Source organism: Oryzias latipes, chromosome 8, assembly GCF_002234675.1.
Source record: "Oryzias latipes chromosome 8, ASM223467v1".
Taxonomy (NCBI): domain Eukaryota; kingdom Metazoa; phylum Chordata; class Actinopteri; order Beloniformes; family Adrianichthyidae; genus Oryzias; species Oryzias latipes.
Window position 1 is genome coordinate 25,027,745 of NC_019866.2, and position 17,996 is coordinate 25,045,740.

The following is a 17,996-nucleotide window of genomic DNA, read 5'->3' on the forward strand; positions in this document are numbered from 1 at the left end:
CTCTGCTGCTGTTAGCTCGGGGTGTGAGGGGCTGTAAGCTAGAGGGAGAAAGTGTAAACAAAAGGATGATGGGAAATAAAGGCAGGGTCACTCTGCACCAACAGTCAGAGGTGAATTTCTAAAGCAGTGTTTTTCAACCAGTGTGCCACGGTGGGAGATGGTCAAGTGTGCCGTGGGAAATTGCCCTCATTCACTGATCTAAAAACATTTCCCATCTCCAGGATTTCAGCTCTGTGTTCATCCAAACAGGCTCCGATAAAAAACTGAGTAGTTAGGAATATAAAAGATCATAAAAGTATTTTTTCTTTGTGTTTATTTGATTCTATTAAAGACATTTTTGATAAGAATGACAGTACTGCGACTTAGCTGCAGCTTCAGCTGTTTGCGGACAAGTCCCGCCCCTTTAACTGTCTCCACCAATCATTCTTGAAGGCTTAATCACATGTCATCAGTCTGACCAATCAGAAGTGGATCAAGTCTTCACTTCCTTGTTCCAATTTAGCTCAAAAAGTCGCTCAGTTCTAACAGAAATACCATCCAAAGCTCGTCTTTAGCGGCGTAGCTTTCCACAGAATCCGGGATCAGACCGTGGAACAAGAGAACAAAACCATGGAGCTCAGAGACGCTAGTCTTTCTGCCCTTTTGTGGCAGTTTTCACACTACATCTCCCATGATGCATTGGGTTAAAGTGACAGCGCCTCAGCGTACAATGAGTCGTCCTTGTTAAATGTCTTGAAACCACAACGAACACACAGTTTGTAAATTTTCTAACTTAACTTTTATGTCAACTTTTAGAAAAAACAGCTGCAACGTCCTGCTTTTTCTGCCACAATTATCACAAAAATCCACGTGAGATTGCGGGGGGGGGGGGGGGGTGTAGATCAATACAGACTATGAGTTTCTGCTTTCTCTTTTTTTATTTTTTGGATGCTGGTGTGCCGCGGGATTTTTGTCAAAGGTTAAAGTGTCGCGTGGCTCAAAAAAGGTTGAAAAAAAATGAAAGGACTCCTGCCGCTCTGCAGAAACTATGTCCACATGTTTCATCAAGACCTCTGGGAAAAGTTTGATCATAGATCAAAAGACAATCGGCGAGGAACTTTCACAAAAAAATATATAAAATAGATTAAAACATGACTTTTTTCCGATATTTGCTCCGAAGTTTCTTGGTTCGTTCCCAAACGATCGTCTGTTGCGTCTGTTGTTTGGTTCTGTCCAGATTTGGCCTTTTTTCCTCCACACAAGAGCAGCAACATTTCTCCTTTTATGTTAGCAGGTTGGGCTGTATGGGGTTAGAAACACGGCTGATGACAGCAAACAAAGATTTCTCTTTTCTATAAAGTTATCTGGAACAGGAGTGAACATGACTGCATCCTGATTTTGAGCCTTTGCTTTGGGTAAAGTTAATCAGAAGAGAACTTCTCTGTTTGAACTGAGATAGTTTGCTTTAAGGAGAGCAGGAACTTGGAGGAAACGGGGGATGTGGTGACATTTCGTGTGATGCTCTTAATTCTGACATTCAGCTCCAGAATGGGCTGATATTTCCTGAGAGGCCGTCTGGATTTGAACAGAAAGCTGTCTGCAGGAACAAAGGTGCTCCTTTCAGTTTGGATCTGAGCGGGTCCAACTGTTCTGTTCAGCTGAGAACCCGTTAGAGGACAGCTAAGTGAGAACTCGTGTAAGTAATGGAATCATAACGTTTTTTAAAACGAGAAAAGTAAAGAAACACACGACCTATTGGAGGACTGATCAGAACAATGTTTATTTGGACTCTGCAGAACCAAAAGCTTCATTTTTGGGATGTGTTGAAGTCATAATCATCAATCCTGTAACCATCAACCGGTTTCCATCGTAAATGTTCCGCCACGAAAACCAGCTTTGAGCTTCTTCCTCAGACCTTCCTCTGGATTGAGGCCTGGAGCTTCTCACAGACTTTAATTATGAGTCCGGTCCACCATAATTAAAGTCTTTAGGTCCCTGTAGGTCCACCTAAAGGTTCTGAACCAGGTCCAAGGTTTTTCAACAGCAAAATCTTCATAGTTTGATAGTTCAAACACGTCTTAGTGACTCAAGCTTTTTCTTACATCAGAATTCTCCATAAAGTCATTTTTCTGACCCCGTTGGCCCTTTTTTTGTGCTGATTTTAAGAAAATCTGCCAATGAGTTTGGAAGTTTTGTCGTATTTCTAAAGGGTGCTGTTTATGCTGTGTGACTATAATGATACCGCCATAAACATATACATTGTTTCTTGAAATAGTGCCAAACACTCCTGATCAGATAAAATCAGCCAGACTTCCCCACATTATCATACTCCCACCACATTGGAAATATCCCTGCTGAGACGAGGTTCCTTCCTTCCAGGATCCACCGGTTTGAGTTCGTCCTGATCAGTCTCAGTCTGTGTGTCTTTTTCTGTGACGGGTTGGGGGTGGGGGGGGGGTGTTCATGTAACTGGAAAAGTAAGAAAAGCCAGTGCAGCAGCAGACAACACATCCTGCTCGTTCTTTTTTTATTTCTGTGCCTGGACATTGACTGACTTTTTCTGGGAAATTTTCCAAGGAAGATGATCGTCTTCAAGGCAATAACAAATGTAGTTTTCATCACCTTATGTGTTTTGTTTTTTGATAATCTCAGTCTGAAAAAAGCATCCCAACGTTCAAAACAACATTCTGTTGTTTGCCTGTGAAAAGACAACCGCAGGAAGCCAGACTTTTATTTTGAAAGCAGCTGTGAAACGCAGGTGCCGCCATCATGGATGAAGTTTGGACACACAGACATTTCTTGACCCCACAGAAGCTTGTGGGTCATGTGGCGTGGCAAACATCCATGAGGAGAATGCGAACCCCTCCCTCATTTTTTGAGATGTAGCCCTGTTTTGGCTCCAGTACACTGGCTGCCCCAGTCTCCCCTGAGATGCCCCGCCCACATCAGGGAAGTCGCAGAAGAATTAAAACAGCAAAGTTCACAGGTAAAGCCTGATCATGTGACGGCATCACGTGACGGCATCACGTGACGGCATCACGTGACGGCATCACGTGACGGCATCACGTGACGGCATCACGTGACGGCATCACGTGACGGCATCACGTGACGGCATCGTATGCTCACCTCCTGTTGTAGCTAACAAGGTTTGTTGCTCCCAGCTGCAGCAACACTTTTCGAATTCTTTGGTTCCAGTCGTTTGCCTGACTGGAGCGGCCTTTTGAGGCGCCACGCCTCATTGACGTTGTTTTATGAAGGCCTCATAAAAACATGTCACATCTTTAAAACGAACCATAACTTTGTAACGCATGTTTCAAACATTCATCCTATACATTTATAAATGTTTTCTGCAGACATTTGTCGTTGAGATTTCATGTAGAATGCATGGGTTCTATGCACGTCTTGCATGTTTCATGCGTGGTTCATGTATGTGTTGTAACAGTTATAAAGTGACGTGCATGTTTGAGGCAGCCGTGGTGCAGCGGTAGGGCGGTTGACCCATGATCGTAAGATTGCAGGTTCGATTCCCACCTTGCACACCTGTGTGGAAGTGTCCACCTTGCCTCTGGTGGAAGGTTAGCGCCAGTCTGAGTGAATGTGTCTGCAGAAAAGCGCTATATAAGTATATGCCATCTACCATTTAAGGTGTATCAGTGTGTTTTGCCTTTGTCTTACACGAGTTGTGTCATTGCTGTAAATTATGGGATAGCTGGTTATTCTTTTTATTTGATGTCTTTCTGTCCTGCTGGTTGATTGAATCTGCAGAGAAACTCCTCACTTCCGTGGATTCAAACGGACGTCATCTGTGCATCTTTGATCGGTCAAAGTTCAACCTGTTCAACCTGTCAACGCAGGTTCAATGGCCGTGCATTTTGTCTGTAAAGCCTGAAAACAGATCATGTGTAGCAATGTTTTGAACGCAGAAGCCCAAAATGCGCATTCATTCTCATTTGCATCAACTTTTCATCAAAAGTGTCTGGTTGAACGTGTGTTGCAGAGGGCGGCGTGATCCTAGCTTCAGAGTCAGACATGACGTCTGCACTCTAAACTGAAAAAGAGTGAATTCTTCAAATTGAGCTGAAGGCTCTGCCGCCCAGTCTAGTCTAGGAAATTCTGTGAGCAGATCCTGTCGGCTGAGAACAGAGTGTTCTATTTGGAAAATACAAAACCATGAACACTTTGAGATGAGCCGCAGCTTTTCTGTCCACAGCTTTGTATGTTTGAAGGTTTCTCTATCAGGCAGCAACGAAGAGAAACTGAAACTGGTGAAATATTCCCACATCTGTGTTCGCATCTGGAGATGATGATCAACAATAAAAGGAAACAAATGCTTGAGATGGGAACATGTTTTTCTGATAGTTAAATATGTCCATTATTACTTGGAATATATGCAAAAGTAAAACATTTTGGTAAAAATGGAGGAAATGTCCTGAACCTGGACACAAATGACCTCCTGAGGAGGAGGAGGAGGAGACAGCAGCAGCTGTGATGACAGACGGGTGGTGACCTGATGACTGCAGGGATCCAAAACTGTCTTAAGCTTGGAGTCTGTCCGTTCTGATGGGAGCAGAACCGGTTTGTTCCTGAGGAGATGGAGGAAGACTGAAGCCTGAGCAGATGTGGAGGTTTGATCCCTCCTGTTCCTGTAGGGAACGCTGAAGAGGCGGTTCTGTTCCGTTTTCAGACTCCACCATGTTTTTCTCAGGTTGTTTGTTTACTCCGAGGACCTTCACACCCACATTTTTCTACTCTTTTCACAAAAGACCTCCATGGATCTTCTGAAGGAGATGTTAATGCAGGAAACCTTCAGCTCCTGGTGGTCAAACTGCATCACAAACGCCTGAAATATGGCTTCATGTCTGTGTGTCTGCTGCTGCTGTGAGAGGAAGTCTAACCTGACAAACCTGTGCTCCTCAGCCTCATGTACGGCAGCTCCAGGTCATCCCACCCGGACTCAGAACTCCTCCACAGGCAGGCCTACGCCCCCCCTCACCCGCTTCAAGGCTATTCAACCAACCACCATCCAGGAAGACAAGGCGGAGGATGGGGCACTGCTGGTCGCACCATCGGTAAGGAGGGATGGAGGGAAAAACATCGCTCCGTTATTCCTTTTGTTTCTTTTAAGCTGTGGACTTTTCCACAAAAGTTGCAACTCCAGATCTGTTTTTATAGAATGGAAACACTAGAGCCGTTCAGATCAAAGAAAGTGAATTGGACCTCTGGTTTGAGGGAGAGAGGGGAGATTTACTGAAGAATAAATGAGATTTCATTCATTTACAGATAACAGCCTCATTGTTACCATGAAAGTTTTCAACTCCAGTTTTTGGAATTAGAGAGAAAGTCTGGATCATTTTCTGATCCTTTCTTTTGTTGTTTTTTTTTGGAAAAACAACTTTTTTTTAACTGAAAATAAGTATAAAGTAACTAAAAATAAAAATATACATTTGATAATAAACTCCAAGCTGCAGAGAAAACACATTTCTATTTCTTTAACCTCTATTTTACCAGGAAGTCCCTTTAGATAAAATCTCTTTTTCCAGAGAGACCTGCCCCCCCCCCCCCCCCCCCACGCACAAAACAAACAGGTCGGGTACCGCCTTCCACACAGAGACGCTCACAGGTCCCTGTTTGCAAATCTGAAGTCTTTGGTGACAGATCCAATTCTGTCCTTTCACGTCAAGCCTTTCGTCTTCAAAGTCCGGGTTCAAATGAATCTTTCTTGGCCACAGATACTTCAAACAGCTTGTGGGGACATGATGTTGGTGATTCTGCATCCAAAGTGAGTCGTGATTTTCTATTTGAGTCCGGATGGTGACGTCCTGAAGAATAAAACCAGTGATCAGTGTCTGACACGTCAATGCAACTCAAGTCAGGCCATCGAGTCCAAGTCTCCATCCCTGAGACTCGGCCTTGTTCGCGTGTGCTGGTCCAGAGGCTGAGGGAAAGCAGAGGGAGGGGTCAGGAGGGGAATGTGTAAACTAGGGGTGCGTATCGGCAAGAGTCTGGAGATACCAATCGTAGAAAGGGAACAGTCAACATGGTCTGATTTCCACAACCAAATAGAATTGTTATAATTGCTATAATAGAATGAATGTGCCTTAACCAATAAGGTTCTAAAAGTATGATTGAGTAAATAAAGATATGTTTATTTTCAACATTAATGTAAATTCTCCAGAACTGTTAATTGGTTCCGGAGTCTGAACGGTGCTTCAAAAATAAAGGAAAAAACAAGCAAAACACTAATTCTTTCCAGAAAGTGATGATGATGATGAGGCAGCATGACAGGATGAAGGAGACGCTTTAACCTGGCTAAGACGCTTTGTGTCCATGACCGTCTGCAGCTCTGGATTTCACCAAGGATTATCAAATGAATATCACCATATTTTGCTGAAACTACGTTTTCCAACACCCCTAGTGTAAACCGTGGGGATGACTCTATGTGGCGCCCCCTGCAGGGGGCAGCTGAAAGGAAAAGCAGACTGTGAGCGTTCAGCGCCAGCTATTGCAGATGATAGTTTTATTGATCATCTAAGGGTGGCTGTAAGGGACATATGCAGAGGAGGCTTTAATGCAGAGAGGGCTGGACATGGAGAGCTGCCTCCAAACCCAGATCAACCATGAGGGGGGGGGGGGGGGGGTCTGAAGGGCTGCTGGAGGAAACCTGGGACTGTGTGAAGATGTCCTGTGCAAAGAGGAGGAAGACGCTGAGGCAGATCAGGTAGAGGGACCGCTAAGGCGGAACCGAGCTGGTGTGCTGGGTGGCAGAGAAGCAGCTGCAGTCAGACCCAAGCAGGAAATCACTTCTAGAATTTAGTCTCAATGTCAGTTTGGGGGGGGGTTACATTTTATTCACTTAAATATAAAAACTCGCTGCTCTTCTGGACCCATCCAAATCCCAGCAGGGTTGAAAATAATGTTGAAGTAAATCACACATTATCAGAAAAAACTGAATTTACATTCAAAGGAACAAATAGGACAAAGTATTTAAGTAAAAGAAGTACCTAAAGTAAAGAGTAACCAGTTACTTTTTTAGAAGGACCGACTGAAAAATATGAACTCCAGATTTCAAACGTGCTGAATGCTTGCAGTTCACCCACAACCATTTTAGCCTGCAGAGATCTTTATAAACGTCCCAACAGGAATATTTAAATTAATTATTAATATTATTAAAGTACTCAGCTGAAACGTTTAAACTCAAAATTCATGAATCAACAAGCACACCGGTTTGTGAAACAGGTTTTTCCATGAAAACACTTTTTTTCATTTTTAATCAGTTCAAATAAAAAAACAAAATAAAGAAATAAAATAAAAGTATAATAAAATAAAATGAATAAAACCTCTTTTATAACAGTGAGCTGCAGTGTCACAGTGCATCCATATAAAAAGAATGTCAACATCTTGGAAAGCAATCAACATGAAAGTGGAAAACAGCAAGCAAATCTATTCAGAATGGGTATCTCATCAGCTGTTGTGATCATTTCTCAGAGTTTGACCTCCCTTTGAATATTATTCCAGAAGTGTGTTTTGGTTTTCTCTATGAAACTTGCAGCTGTTGATGTCCAGAACTTTCCCTGAAACAGACGGATGGCTGTTGTTGAGATGACAGCGATGCTGTTTCAGCAGGAGGGACAGTCTGTCACATGACTGAGATCAAACCATTTCAGTTCAGGGCTTAACATTTAAAACACTTTGTGTATTTTTTTAACTTTTCCCTTTAAATACCTCTGTTGAATACACACAAATCAAGACAACTAAATATATGTTTATGTTTCTATCCCTATGATCCTCTGAAATAATCCCTCCACCTCCTTTTTCTAATCCTCCTGTTTAATGACACTTTAAGGAATTAACCCTAATTAAAAGAAACTTGTGAGGAATTTAGGCAGAAGTTGAGGCAGGTCCTGGGTGGTCAGGATGAGCTTCCAGAGGACTGGAAAACTACAGCAGAGATTATCAGGGAAACAGGTAGGAAGGTGCTAGGTGTGTCATCTGGAAAGAGGAAAGACGGTAAAGAGACTTGGTGGTGGAATGAGGAAGTACAGGAATGCGTCCAGAGGAAGAGGTTGGCTAAAAGGAAGTGGGATGTAGAAAGGACTGAGGAAGGTAGACAGGAGTACAAGGAAGCGCAGCGTAGAGTGAAGAGAGAGGTGGCAAAGGCCAAACAGAAAGCTTACGATGAGCTATATGACAGGTTAGACACAAAGGAAGGAGAGAAGGACTTGTACAGGCTAGCCAGACAGAGAGACAGAGATGGGAAGGACGTGCAACAGATAAGGGTGATTAAGGACAGAGATGGAAAGGTGCTAACAACCCAGGAGAGTGTACAGAAAAGATGGAAGGAGTATTTTGAGGAGCTGATGAACGAGGAAAATGACAGGGAAAGAAGGGAGGAAGATGTGGTTGTTGTGGAGCAGGAAGTAGCAGAGATTGGAAAGGATGAGGTTAGGAAGGCTCTGAAAAGGATGAACAGCGGAAAGGCCGTTGGTCCTGATGACGTACCTGTGGAGGTATGGAAGTGCCTAGGAGAGACAGCAGTGGAATTTCTAACAAGGTTGTTCAATAGGATTTTAGAGAGTGAGAAGATGCCTGAGGAATGGAGGAGAAGCGTTCTGGTCCCGATCTTTAAGAACAAGGGTGACATGCAGAACTGCAGCAACTATAGAGGAATAAAGTTGATGAGCCACACAATGAAGCTGTGGGAAAGAGTAGTGGAAGCCAGGCTTAGGAAGAAGGTGGAGATCTGTGAGCAGCAGTATGGTTTCATGCCCCGTAAGAGCACCACTGATGCCATTTTTGCTTTGAGAATGTTGATGGAAAAGTACAGAGAAGGTCAGAAGGAGCTGCATTGTGTGTTCGTAGATTTAGAGAAGGCGTATGACAGGGTGCCGAGGGAGGAGCTGTGGTACTGTATGAGGTCGTCTGGAGTGGCAGAGAAGTATGTCAGAGTAGTTCAGGACATGTATGAGAGAAGTATGACGGTGGTGAGATGTGCTGTAGGTCAGACAGAGGAGTTCAAGGTGGAGGTGGGACTACACCAAGGATCAGCTTTGAGTCCTTTTTTGTTTGCTATGCTGATGGACAGGCTGACAGACGAGGTCAGACAGGAATCTCCCTGGACAATGATGTTTGCGGATGACATTGTAATTTGCAGTGAGAGTAGAGAGCAGGTGGAGGAACAGCTAGAGAGGTGGAGGTTTGCTCTGGAAAGAAGAGGTATGAAGGTCAGTCGTAGTAAGACAGAATACATGTGTCTGAACGAGAGGGATCAAGGTAGAAGCGTTAGGTTACAGGGGGCTGAGGTGAAGAAGGTGCAGGAGTTTAAGTACTTGGGGTCAACAGTCCAGTGTGATGGGGATTGTGGAAAAGAGGTGAAGAGGCGAGTGCAGGCAGGTTGGAGCGGTTGGAGGAAAGTGTCAGGAGTGTTGTGTGACAGAAAAGTGCCAGCAAGACTCAAAGGAAAGGTGTACAAGACAGTGGTGAGACCAGCTCTGCTCTATGGGTTAGAGACGGTAGCAGTGAGACAGAGACAAGAGGCTGAGATGGAGGTAGCAGAGATGAAGATGTTGAGGTTCTCCTTAGGAGTGACCAGGTTAGACAGGATAAGGAACGAGTACATCAGAGGGACGGCTCATGTTGCCTGTGTTAGCGACAAAGTCAGAGAAGCCAGACTGAGATGGTTTGGACATGTTCAGAGGAGGGATAGTGGATACATTGGTAGAAGGATGTTGGAGATGGAGCTGCCTGGCCGGAGGGCAAGAGGACGGCCAAAGAGGAGATATATGGATGTCTTAACAGAGGACATGAAGTTGGCTAACGTTAGGGTAGAAGATGTTCATGATAGAGTGAGGTGGAAAAGGATGATTCGCTGTGGCGACCCCTGATGGGAAAAGCCGAAAGAGAAAGAAGAAGGAATTAACCCTAATAATTAAGTTTTTTAGTCTATTTACAAAAAACGGACTTTCTATGTGATCCATAGTAGACAAATGCAGTTTGGATTGGAATGAAATCCTGGAAAATGTGCAGAAAAACTGTTGGCTGATGAAAAAGCTTTTTTTCCTCTTTGACCTCTGACTTCAATTAATGTAATACTTCTGTCTGTAAAAAGGAAAGTTGGTCTTTTTTCTGTATTTTACTACATTTAACTCAGTTTCCACTTTTGTTTTGCTCAGCCGAGTCCCTGTTTTTTTAAGTTTTGCTTTTTTACAAAACATTTGAAGAAACGTTTGATGTTTTAATGTGAACATTTGGGGTGCAAACTGCAACAACTTTGAAAAGTTAAGAAGGGAAAACTGTAATCAAACACTGCTGTTACATAAGACGTGGTTTGATTCTGTGATGCAGTCAGAGTCCAAAATGCATCAAAAGATTTGTATTTATTCATTGAGAAAATATCATCACTTTAAAATGAAAGTAGAACTGTAAAACCTTGTTGTTTTCTCTGAAAATACCTCAAACATTCTGGCCTGCAGTTTTGTCAGGCTTTGAACCCGCAGCAGGGACATAAACGTCATGCTCCACTTCCTTGTTTTGGGTTCTGAAGGTGCAATGTGCGCTCCTCTGAACGGGATAAAAGACGTCTTCAGGGCATCAGTGGCGTGGATGTTGTGTTTGAAAACACTCAGCTCTCATGTGGACCCCAATGGTTTCATTTGTCTTTTGCAGGTAAACTAGTCAGAAAACAGTTGGTCCTTTGTGACGAATTTGTTTCTAAAACAGGAAGTACCTTCGTGCCATTTGAAAGGGACTGAACATGGACAGTCTGTGTTCGACATCTGCATCTGGGATCATGGATGGGACAAAACTACTCTGACTTTGTGATGGGATTTGGGGAATCTATCAAATAAACTGTAAAATTATGACGGGAGAACCTCTGTCTGGGATTTGACCTTTGCTCTTGTTCCGTATTTGCAGGTCTGTCAGGCCTGTTTGATGCCAGCCTCCATCATGCTGGCCCCTCGGCCCCTGACCCCTCTGTCATGAACCTGATTTCCGCTCTGGACTCCCGCGGTCCACAGTCTGCACCCCCCGCTTCCTCCCTCCTCTCTCAGTTTCGTAATCCCACCTGGCAAACCGGTGAGTTTCCAGTGATGAAAGACCTTCAAGAACACCACTTACATTTTTTTCTACAAAGTTCATTGCAAAAAATGAAAGTTGTGTTGACACTGAAACTGTACCTGCAGCTCAAATGCTTTACCTGTGTCCTGCAGGTATGCACACGCCGGCCCCAGCAGACCTCTTCATTGCTGGGACACTCCCAGGTTCCAGTTCCTTCCCCTCCTCCTCAGCCCTCTCAGCGTACCAACCTCCTGGCTCCTTTTCTGGACGATCTTTCACTCCCTCGCTGTCCTTACAGGATGCCCCCACATACAGCCCATCCTCCAGCAGTTTGGTTTCTCCCCATGATTCTTTGCTGCACATGAAAACACCGTCCCAGTCCAGCCTGGGCTTTGATCGCTTGTTACCGTCTCAGAGTGCCGCATACAGGGGTTCCCATGAGCCTTCAGTTCCTCCTCACGCCCAAACTCCTTCCTCCTCCTCCAGCTGTCACTTGCCATCCCCCAAATTCAACCTGTTATCCTCCCATCTCCACAATCGCTCCTCTCAGCTCTATAATACTTCCATGTTTTCTTCATCTCCAGGCCTCCCCCCTGCACCTTCCTCCCAGTCCCAAACTCCCTCAGAGATGGCGATTTCTCGGCATGACAGTGTGATCAAGCATTACCAGCGCTCCTCACCTGCCCAGTCCTCAGCCCTGCAGCAATATGCCAGTTATGGTGGATCATCAGAATACCACCAGGCTGTCAGCCACCACAGGCATGCTGGGGTGTCCTGCAGTCCTCTAGGGGAACAGAGCCCCCCTACTGACCCCAAATTATCACCACAGATGGAATCCCAAACCTACTCCCCAATTATCCCGACTCCCTACTCATCTTCGTCCTCTGGTCATTCTGCTTCCTCTTTATCTGTCACAAAGGGAACCAAATCTTCAAGCTCCACCAGTGGCTACTCCTCCTCTGGCTCAGCATCATCCTCTTCCCAAAACCCCCACACTCCACCATCAGCATCCTCCACTTCTTCTTCATGCTCCTCTAGTTCCAAAACAAGCAACAGCTCCTTTTCTGTTCCGTCTTGTCAGCAGCTGCCCTCTCAGTCCGCCACAGCACCACCACCCCAATCTGGGGTGTCGTCTACACTTATGCAACATACAGCTGCCAAACAATGTTTGTCCAGCCATGCCTCTCAATCTGTGGCCAAATCAGGTGCAAGCCTGTCAGACAGCACACATCCCCAACACCATTCCCAGCCCTACTCCCCCAATCAGCCTCCTTCTACACATATTACCCAACCCTACAGAGACTTCAGCTCACCTCACACCCAAGACATGAGCACCACGGCAGGGTCTTCAGGGGGAAAGGTGTTCACTGGGGTACCTCCAGGAGGACGCTCTTTCTCTGCTGAAATCATCTACGAGGACTCCAGTTTTTGCTCAACTTCTCTCAAGAGATCAAGCAGTCCGTCTCTAGGATACGGGAGTGAATCAGCGGGCAGTGGACATGCATCAAGTGTTGCTGCCCACAGCAGTGGAGTTGGATCGGCAGGATCAGGGAGTGGGGCTGCTAGCATTGGTAATGAAAGCAATGGCTCATTCCATCCACCTGATTGTAGTACCTCACCATCTGTCACTTCTGCCCTCACGCACCCTGCGTTGCCCTCCCCTGCTGCCAATGAATGTCTTTCACAGTCCCCTGGAGCCCCTGGGTCTGCAAAATACCTGCCCCCTATCCTATCTTCTGCCTTCATGTCCTCACCACAAGGATTTCAAAATCCAAGCCAAACCTACCACTCAACCCCGTCAACGCCCAAGACAGAAACAAATTTGCTGGCAATTGATCGGTCCAGAGACGAGGAAGAGAGCAGTGACTTCCTAATCCACCACCTGCTGAATACTCAGAGCTCAAGCCCACATCTCTCTCAGCTTCACTCACGTCCACAGCAGCTGCCCCAATCTCTGTCTCAGAGCAGGTATGGGGAGGGCAAAGGAATGACTTATGACCTTGAAAAGGCTTCAGACGAGCACTACCACGCTCAGAGCGTCATTCGCACTGGTAATGCCACCAGCAGTTCAGGGCCTGCAACGTCAACTTGTGACACAGCAAGCGTCTCAAACAGACACTTGGAAACATCTCAGATGAAACAGCAGACCAAGATAGGGCTGGCCATACCAAACAGCACTGCTGGGGTGTTGCGAGGGGCTGAACCTGTATCACACTCCCAGCACAACGAATTGGGTTCTGTTGTTCACTATGGAAGAGGGGACCTCTATCCGCAACACTCACATTCTCAGCACTCTCATCACACGTCACACATTTCCTCCCATTCCCAGCAGCACACTCAACATCCCCAACAAATATCCCAACACTCTCAACATTCCCAACAAAGCCTTTCAGGTTCCCACTCTCGCAGCAACTCCCACGTGGAGCTTAACAAGCCTTCAAATGCAAGCGACAACAGCTATCTGTGCAACACACCTAGTATTCAACAGGCTCAACAAAACCAAGCCCCCCATTCTCTGATGGATTCATCACCAAATCCTCCTCACCCATCTCAGAGCTCATTGATCTCCCATAACACCCACAGCAAGATGGAGTCCCAGCAATCTCTTTCAAAGCAGCACTCTCTGAATCAGGCAGGCATGGTAGTGGGTTCATCTGGAGGAGTGGGACCACTGGGGTTGGAATCCCACTCTCAAAGCCACTCCTCACAACTGCAACTCCACCTTCAGAACCAGAGTGTTGACACCTGCTTCAACCTTGCTGGCCAACCAAGAAACCCCACGCAAACCAACCAAAACTCATTGTCTTCTCTAGACATGTTGGAACAGTCTCTCTCCTGTGCCAACAGTATGGAAAGTGGAGGACCTCTGGACACAGGTGGGACAGGGGTGACTATTCCTTTAAGGAAAGATGATGGTGAAGAGAGGCCTAGACAGCATCACAAGCTTACACCCCACCATCAGTCGCAACAAAAAGGGGCCGACATTCACGATTTTCTCGCAGAACCAGATATGAGTCTCTCCCCATCGTCACACCTTCATTGCCTCAACCAGCCTCCAGTTCATGCACAGTCACATGGCCCCCACGATCAACAAACACTCACTCACCACCAGATGACACATGCTCAGATGTCTCACCATCACCCCCACCAAATAGCAGCAAACATGGGGACCCCCCAACAAACCCAGCAACCACAACCAATAGAGCATGAAGCCCAGCTGTCGCACTCCCAGGTAGATCAGCTCAAACAGCCCCAGTTTGACTCAATGACTGTGGCAGATAAAGTAGGACCGCATCAAGGCCAGCAGCAGCGGTATCCACCAATGACATCCATCTGCTTTCCAGATTCTCTACTGCAGGATGAAGGGCGGGCTTTTTTCCCTGAGATGGAGGACATCTTTTGCTCATCAGAGTTTAAGTCGAGCTGTGTCGGGGACTGTAGGGCAGGGCAGATTGGTCGGGACAGCCTCAGTCAAGCACGTCAGTGTGTGAAGTCCGGAGGGACTGGGGAAGATTACGGCGTGGTGGGTTCTCCCTCTGATCAAAGTTATGGACAGTACTGCCATAACATGCTGGGACAAGGCGGTGGCAATCTCCACTTAGACCTCGACTCTCTGAAAACCCATGAGCTTCCATCCACAGTGAACACCGAACAGCTGGGTCTGATCCAATCCCAAACTCCCACTCTTGGATTAGGTTCAGGGGAGAGCTCAGTCAGCAAAATGATGGGGGCTGTTGGTGGCAGTTCCAACACAAGTGGTCTGACTTCTCCTATTTTCTGTTCCACGCGTCCCAAAAAACTGCTAAAGACCAGCTCATTCCATCTGCTCAAACAGCGGCGTGAGCCGCAACCCCAGACAAAGAAAAACTATGCCCAAGAGTATGAGTTTGAGGATGATGAAGATAAAGCTGACGTGCCAGCAGACATTCGACTCAACACGCGACGCCTCCCTGACTTATTACCTGACTTGGTGTCAAGTTGCAGGAGGGGTGGAGGTGCATCGGGGGTCAGCGGGTTCAATCCAGTCATAGGTGACTTGGACTTTTGCCGTGCTTCCAGTTACTCTTCCCTTGGAAACCCTCCACAACTCCCCCCCCATGATGGTCCTAAGAAAAGAGGGCGAAAACCAACAAAACCAAAACGGGAAGGCCCTCCTCGCCCACGAGGTAGGCCACGCATACGCCCCCTTCCAGAGCCCCCTTACTGCAGAGGCTTGACGGGATCAGTGGCTGGCGAAACGAGAAGGGGCCGTGGGCGGGGTCGAGGGCGTGGCAGACGAGAGGAAGGCCTGGTTAAGACTCACCGAGATGTCAACAAAACACAAAGCCTCCCATATCAGCATCAACAACAGTTTAACTCACAGGCCAATCTCCAACACCCACCACCATACAGCCAGCACGCAGACCGCCATCAAGCTGCGCACCAGCAACCGCAGCACCACCTGTACCAACAGTCGCAGGGTTCCTGCTCTCACCATCAGCTTCACCCTCAGCAGCATTATCAACAACAGCAGCCAGCCCCTCAGGAACAAAATGTAGTCGCACCTATCAAGGTAATCAGGGTCCAAGGAAGCTGTGTGAATTTTGTTGTGCTGTGATTGGCTGAGAGGCGGAATCACCGTAACATGATTGAACAAGTAACCACGTTGAAAAGGAGCACTAGAAAAGATGATGTCATTATTTTAGAAAGACGCATCCTTTTGTGAAGTATTACTGCATAAAACCTCAGATCTGAGAAATATTTGGTCCTTTTAAAGTACGTTCTGAATTACTATTATGTTCGTGTAGCACTCACTTCCTGTTTAGTGTGGAACTTCCTGTAATTCTCAGCCAATCACGGTATGAGAAATTGTCTTGCTGTTTTAGTGTGAACCACACATGGTCGCCGTGAACGCACCACTAGATGAGACACAGAGGAAGGACGCCTCTTCAACAAATATATCTGCCTTCAGCTGAATACTTTAACTAATGAAACATTTTCTGTCAAAGTATGATCATTTTACCAAATCCAAACTTGTATTCACAGAGAAAAGACCACAGACTTTGAGGTTTTACTCCTTCAGGAGTATCTATTGGTCAGCATGTTGCTGCGGTGGGCGGAGCAAACTCCGGCCAACGTGACCATTTCACTTCATTTTTACTGTTCATAATTCTCTGGTTGTTGTCAGTGGTTATCTGTTCCTTGTGTGCATGTCTATGTGGTGACCTCTGCCCTCCCCATGACAGCTGGGATGGGCCTCTGCGACCCTTGTGACCCCTCTCAGCAAAAAACAGATTCAGACGATATCTGAAGGAAAGAGGGAAAGAACCAGGGGAACGTTCTTACAAACGAATGAAGCAGAGAAAAACAAGTGAAGATTTGACTAAAAGCAAACTTTTTAAATGATTACAGTCAGCCAAACTCAGAACAGTGAAGACGTGAACTGGATGACCAGAACACAGATGATACATATGTCCTGAAGCTCAGTGACAGATTTGCCTCCTACATCTGTGTGTTCCAGATCAAGCTGCCCTTCTCCACCATTGCCCCGTCAGAGTCCCTGCTGAGGACAGACTCTCTGTCCAGCAGCGAGCCCGTTCTGTCCGATGGCTCGCTGGGCTCGGCTCCGTCTCTGGGCCTGAGTCCTGGACCCAGCAGCGCCATGGAAATCAGCAGGAGCGACCTGGACCAGACTCAGGACGAGCAGCAGCACAGAGCTGGAGAGGTAATGAGCAAACGGGACGGATGACAATCGTCTTTGACGGACACGTCTCAGCAAACTTCAGCTTTAGCTGCAGATTCAGACATTCCTACGGTCAAATGCTGGTTTGCTATGAAAGAATCAGCTCCAACCTAAAACAGAAGTTATTTTTCTGAATAATTCAGAATAAATAAAACAGAAACGACTGACAGGAACACAGATCATGAGTGGAAAGACATTTCCTGTTTGTTGTTTTCTTGATTTCTTTCTTTTTATTTTTTCAGTTGGCCATCAAGAGGGCGGAATGTGTGTGAGACATGAGACGGTTAGGTTTTAAAGACGGGAAAAGGAAAATAAGACTTTTGTTTATGGGGGAAAAAAGACTTTAACAGGAAAACATCAGATCAGCAACACGATCAAACATTTTAATAGACAACAGCAATATTTATGAAAGCACAATATTGAGCTTTTTTGTCAAAATCCAAAATGATGATGCGTTTAGGAATGTGTGGATTAATACCATTTTGAACCTGATCTTTGGATTTCACTTGAAACCAAATCAGGGAAATGGAAGAAAAACGACAATCAGTTCAGACTGAAATTGAATTCATTTTAGTTCAGTCCATTGAGAAAACGTCATTGAAGCAAAGACGTCGGAGGTCTGAGCTCAAAGCGCTTACAGTGTCTCCATTATTCATTCATACTTGGTGATGGTAGCTATGGTTGTAGCCACAGCTGCCCCGGGGCAGACTGACAGAGGCGTGGCTGCCCGTTGGCGCCTACGGCCCCTCTGACCATCACCGGGACATCCATACACATTCACACACCAGTGGAGCCACACTGGAGGCAGGGAGGGTGGAGTGTCTCACCCAAGGACACAACGACAGTTGATTGGAGGGAAGTGGGGATCAAACCGCTGACACTTCAATCATTGGACGACCCGCTCAACCACCTGAGCCACTGCTGGTCAAAGGTTGTAGTGCAAGCGGACAGATCAACACAGCTGTACGTTGATGTGGACGCGCTGGTGCGTTCAAGGTCACTTTGGCTGTATGGTCAAAGCAGAACTGTACTGGGGAGTCTGTGAGACGTGCTTTTCCTCCATCTGGTTGATTCGGAGGCTTTTTGCTTCGTCTCCATGTGGAATGTGTGGGTGCAGATGCTGCAGCTCACAAGACGACTTCAACTTTATGTTTCCTGCTGGAGGGAAGGAAAGCCAGTTACCTCAGCAACAGTGAATGTCTGCAGTCAGTAGAATGGCTGCACGTTCCAAATAAAGTGG

General features: G+C 46.2%; 1 protein-coding gene across 1 annotated transcript in view; it reads left to right on the forward strand.

The window, feature by feature from the left end:
• Positions 1 to 17,996, forward strand: part of LOC101174673 (proline-rich protein 12) — a 43,865-nt gene that overhangs the window by 6,450 nt on the left and 19,419 nt on the right. Inside the window, exons 2-5 of the mRNA XM_011478731.3 lie at positions 4,897 to 5,048; positions 10,891 to 11,052; positions 11,187 to 15,586; positions 16,535 to 16,738. Coding sequence (XP_011477033.1) covers positions 4,897 to 5,048; positions 10,891 to 11,052; positions 11,187 to 15,586; positions 16,535 to 16,738 — 4,918 coding nt within the window. The remainder of the gene's footprint in view (positions 1 to 4,896; positions 5,049 to 10,890; positions 11,053 to 11,186; positions 15,587 to 16,534; positions 16,739 to 17,996) is intronic.